The following is a 4,816-nucleotide window of genomic DNA, read 5'->3' as shown; positions in this document are numbered from 1 at the left end:
CACCCCGACCCCCACCCACTCCAGATCCCCATGTCTGTGCCCAGGGCACACCCGAACAGTGTCAGGAACCCCAGACTAGAAAGTCACACTGTTGGGGAGAGCCCTATGGGTCCCCAGAAGCGCCTCAGGGGCTTTGGAGCCCCCAGTGTACCCCATCAAGGTAAAAATCATTAAAAAAAAATTGGTGGTGAAATACACTTAACAAAATGTACCATCTTAACCATTTGCAAGTATCAAGTTCAGGGGCATGAAGTACATTCACACACAAGTGCAACAATCACTACCATCTCTCTGCAGAACTCTTCATCTTGCAAAACTGAAATTCTACCCATTAAACAACTCTCCATGCTCCCCCTCCCCACCAGACCTGGGAAACCACCATTCTATTTCTTGTCTCCATGAATTTGACTAAGTACTTAATGTAAGTGGAATGTCACATAGTATTTGTGTTTCTGTGACTGGTGTTCAGTTAGCATAATGTCCTCAAGGTCCATCCATATTGTAGCACAGGGGTGGGGAACCTTTTTTCTGCCAAGGGCCATTTGGATATTTATAACATTATTCGAGGGCCATACAAAATTATCAACTTAAAAATTAGCCTGCTGTATTTGGTCAAACTTTTAATTAACTCACCCCTCATGCCTCGGCAGGGCCAGACCAAACGATTTTGAGGGCCTATATGGCCTGCGGGCTGGACGTTCCCCACCCCTGTGCATGTGCTAGAATTTCCTTCTTTTTGAGGCATATATTCCATTGACACCAGCTTTTATTTATTTATTTGAAAAATACTTTTACTCTTTAAAAGATTTGAATCCTTGTCCTGACCAGTGTGGCTCAGTTGGTTGGAATGTTGTTCCATACCCCGAAGGGTCGTGGGTTCAATTCCCAGTCAGGGCACATACCCAGGTTGCGGGTTTGATCCTGGGTCAGGGTGCATATGGGAGGCAACCAATTGATGTTTCTCTCTCTCTCTCCCTCTGTCTCTAAAATCAATAAAACCAAACAAAAAAACATATCCTCAGGTGAGAAGTTAAAAAAAGATTTGAAACCTCTTCAGATTTAGTAAATCCCCTACCTTTAGACCCAGTTTGCTCGCCTTCCAGGAGGTGGACCCCGGCTTACTTTCAAGGCTGGAGAGCTTGGCCAGCCAGCAGGGGGAGCACTTGTTATCAAACTCATTACCAAGTTCCTACTGGTGATGTGGACTCAAGAGTTTCTAGCTCCTGCAGTCCTTCCCATCCCCCATCCCTTCTCCCTCCCCAGTGTCCCTCTGGCTGAGAGTAAAAGGGATAGCTACCTGGGCAAGAGAGAAGAAGGGAAGAGCAGCCGCAGCTTATTGTGTAACTCCTGGAACTCCTCAAACGTCCGCTGGATGTAAGTGGCCTCATGAGAATTCTCTCGCATCACCTTTACCACATAAATCTGCAAAGGTTCAAGTCTTAGAGAACACCTGCACACCCTCCGCACCCAAGGAAGGGGGAAGGTAAGGGAGCTGAGGGGTGTGTGTGTGTGTGTGTGTGTGTGTTGGGGGGATGACACTTTCCAGAAGGGAGAAGGCAAAAGTATCTCCAATGGAGACGAAGAGGATATGCCTAGGTACATATGCAGGAACTTGAAAGCAAATATTTCCTGCACATGTTTCCCAAGACCCTTGACTCAGAAGGAGTAAACCATCCAATCCAGCTCCCTGATTCCAGGCAGGGCACTTGAGCAAGGGAGAGGGACGTGGTCTGTGACTGCCCCCAGCCCGGGATGCTCGGTGACTCCAGTGCCCACGGTGTGGATGTGAAGCAACAGAACCTGGTCAGCTGGGGACACTGGGGAGCAAGAGAGGATCGGACTGGAGAAGACGCTTACGTAGGTCTTGTTGGGGTGGAAGACCTTCTCCTGGCGGCAGAGAAAGACATCACTGAGGCGGCCAGAGCGCTGAAGCGTGTGCGTGCGGGGGGCAAAGGAAAGGGTCAGCTGGTCGTCTGAGCCCGTGAACTTCATCTGAGCCAGGTTATGGATGAAAAAATTGAGCTTTGTGGCTACGCTGCCCAAGCTGGACTCAATCAACCTGTTGGTGTAAGAAGATGGGAAGAGGGTGTCACCACGGACCCACGTCCCCACTGCCTGGACAGAGCTAGCTCAAGGAACATCCCCTGACACCTGAGACTAACATTTCGCTCACATCAAGTCATTTTCCCTGTGTGATATCCTCATAGAGCACATGGCTGACACACAGTTAACTACCTGCAATTTATTCATGCGAACCTGGTGGTCTTATCTCCCCCTGCTGTCCTCCTAAGCCAAAGACAGTTAACCCAAGGTAGGAAGGGATTAGGGATTCCACCTGGGGTCACCATGTAAATATCTAAATATTGTTGTCAAACTGAATTTCAAGGTTCAGTACCAAGCACTGCTCAATCTAGAGATTTCAGCTCAAAAGGAAAGATTCTAAAAAGAAAGGAACAAATAAAAGGAAAGGTTCTGTGTTACACCAATAGAAAAACTGTAGTTTGCAAAGTTCCAAAAAAAAGAGTGCATAATTAGCCTGGCCAGTGTGGCTCAGTGGTTGAGCATTGACCTATGAACTAGGAGGTCAAGGTCTGATTCCCAGTCAGGGCATATGCCCGGATTTCGAGCTCGATCCCCCTGGGGCATGCAGGAGGCAGCCAATCAATGATTCTCTCTCATCATTTATGTTTCTATCTCTCCCTTTCCCTCTGAAATCAATATAAAAATTTTTTTTAAAAAGAGTGCATAATTAAATGGAAATATTATCTACACAGATAAAACTGTAGACATTTGTACATAGATACTTCCCTGCTTTCATATATAGTGTGCTTAAAAACATTGTCAAATATGGGAAAATGAAACCATGAAATTCATGTTTTGATAAGGGAGAAGGAAGTTTGGATCCAGAGGGCTAAAAATTCATACTTGCCCTATAAACAAATTCTTTGACCAAGACCTGGTGAGAGTGCAAGTAAGAGCAGATTGCAATCCTATATAATAAAAGCCTAATATGCTAAGTGTCTGGTTGGCTGTTCAACCAATCAAAGCGTAATATGCTAATGATATGCTAAAGACACTCATCTGCTCACTATGATGTGCACTGACCACCAGAGGCCAGACACTCCAACTGGTAGGTTAGCTTGCTGCTGGGGTCTGGCCGATTGGGACTGAGTGAGATGGGCTGGACATGCCCTTGAGCCCTCCTGCAGTCCCTCCCGGGCTGGCCCTCCCGCGTCGTCCCTCCCCGGCCCTGATCATGCACTGGTGGGGTCCCTTGGCCTGGCCTGCACCCTCTTGCAATCCAGGAGCCCTCAGGGGATGTCAGAGAGCCTGTTTCGGCCCAATCCCACAGGCCAGGCCGAGGGACCCCATTGGTGCACGAATTCGTGCACCAGGCCTCTAATACCTCTATAAACAAAGGTCAGCACCAAAGTGCAGACGGGCAATAGTCTGAGGGATGTGAAGTAAGTTACCTAAGTCAGAGGCAAAGCTGGGACAGCACACCCACGCTGTCCACCAGGCTCTGTCACCTGAGCTAAGCCTTTCCCATCTCCCTCACCCGGCTCCTCCCCAGCAGGCAGCCTGGAAGTTAATTACTCAGTGTGGGCAGCACGTTTTGTATGCAGGGCATTACCTAGTAAAGTAGGTAGTGGCATTGGCCTCTGTGTCCTGAGGCCTCAGGGCATCATACACATACTTGAGGTCCTCCAGGTCTGAGAGCTCAGGGATCCCACAGGACAACATCTAGGAGAGTAAAGGAGGAGAGAGGGTGCCTATAACAACCAGGAAGTCTTGCTTCTTCCAGACCAAAAAGCAAGACTTTCCATAGCTAGGCTCTTCTTCTCACCCTTCTAGGGGCGTCCTAGAGGGTGGTGGACAGAGGCTGTGGATAGTGGCTGGAGGGCCACAAGAATGGATGGGCTGCCCTGGCTGGGTAACTCTGTTGGTTAGAAAGCTGTCCTGATACTCCAGGGTTGTAGGTTTGCTCCGTGGTCAGGGCACATACAAAAGCAACCAATGAATGCATAAATGGAACAACAAATCGATGTTTTTCTCTCTCTCTCTTTCTCAAATCAATAAATTTTTAAAAATATGTTAAAAAGAAAAGATTGGATGGGCTGGAGCAGGTAGTCAGACACCTGCACAGACACTGTTGTCCTGGGTAGTCTGGGTCCTCCCTGCCTTTATCTAGAGCTGAGAAAAGTAGATCTCCAAGAATCCTTTGATGCAGGACAGGGTAGTCTTAAGGACAGTGCCAGAGGATAAGAAGGAGGGGTTCAGAAAGGGATGGAGCTCCTCACCAGGCCCAGAAGGTTGAGGAAGAGGTGGGTGTGCTTTCGAATGAAGTTGTAGGCTTGGCAGCAAAGGTCAACAAAGTCATGGAAGCGGCTGGAAGGCTTGTCGCCCCCGTTGATGACATACGCCATATCCGAGGTGAAGACAAAGGGGGCACGGTCCCTGGGCCAAGGAGAACATACAGGGAGAAGGTCAACATGGAGGAGGAAGCCCACCTTGGGGGCTACAGTGGGGATGGCTCCCCTCACCCCTCATCACCTATGCAAACCTGGGTAGGTGGGGCTTGGTCTGTTTTCTTTTTCTACCTAAAACGTCCCTGAGACATCCTTCATGGGTTTCCTGTCTGCGAGCTAGCAGGATTTCTTCCTGGATATCTAATTGTGTTCCCTTTGCTGCAGTTTGGTCTCATTTCCCTTTGCTCAGTCCTCAACAGGGAGAGAACGGCTGGTCCCCGCCTTCTGCAAGGCCCTGCAAGGACCTGACCTCTTTCTCAGTCTTCTCTTCTCCAAAGCTGCTCAGT

The 4,816-nt window shown here is 48.7% G+C and overlaps 1 protein-coding gene across 1 annotated transcript in view; it reads right to left on the bottom strand.

Annotated features, from left to right (window-relative positions):
* PIK3C2B (phosphatidylinositol-4-phosphate 3-kinase, catalytic subunit type 2 beta) overlaps window positions 1–4,816 on the bottom strand; it is a 45,649-nt gene that overhangs the window by 7,004 nt on the left and 33,829 nt on the right. The window contains 4 exon segments of the mRNA XM_005885294.2: window positions 1,231–1,422; window positions 1,858–2,059; window positions 3,635–3,744; window positions 4,302–4,458. Of these exon segments, the coding sequence (XP_005885356.1) occupies window positions 1,231–1,422; window positions 1,858–2,059; window positions 3,635–3,744; window positions 4,302–4,458 (661 nt within the window).

Source organism: Myotis brandtii, unplaced genomic scaffold, assembly GCF_000412655.1.
Source record: "Myotis brandtii unplaced genomic scaffold, ASM41265v1 scaffold898, whole genome shotgun sequence".
Classification (NCBI taxonomy): domain Eukaryota; kingdom Metazoa; phylum Chordata; class Mammalia; order Chiroptera; family Vespertilionidae; genus Myotis; species Myotis brandtii.
This window is presented reverse-complemented; position numbering and strand designations above follow the sequence as displayed.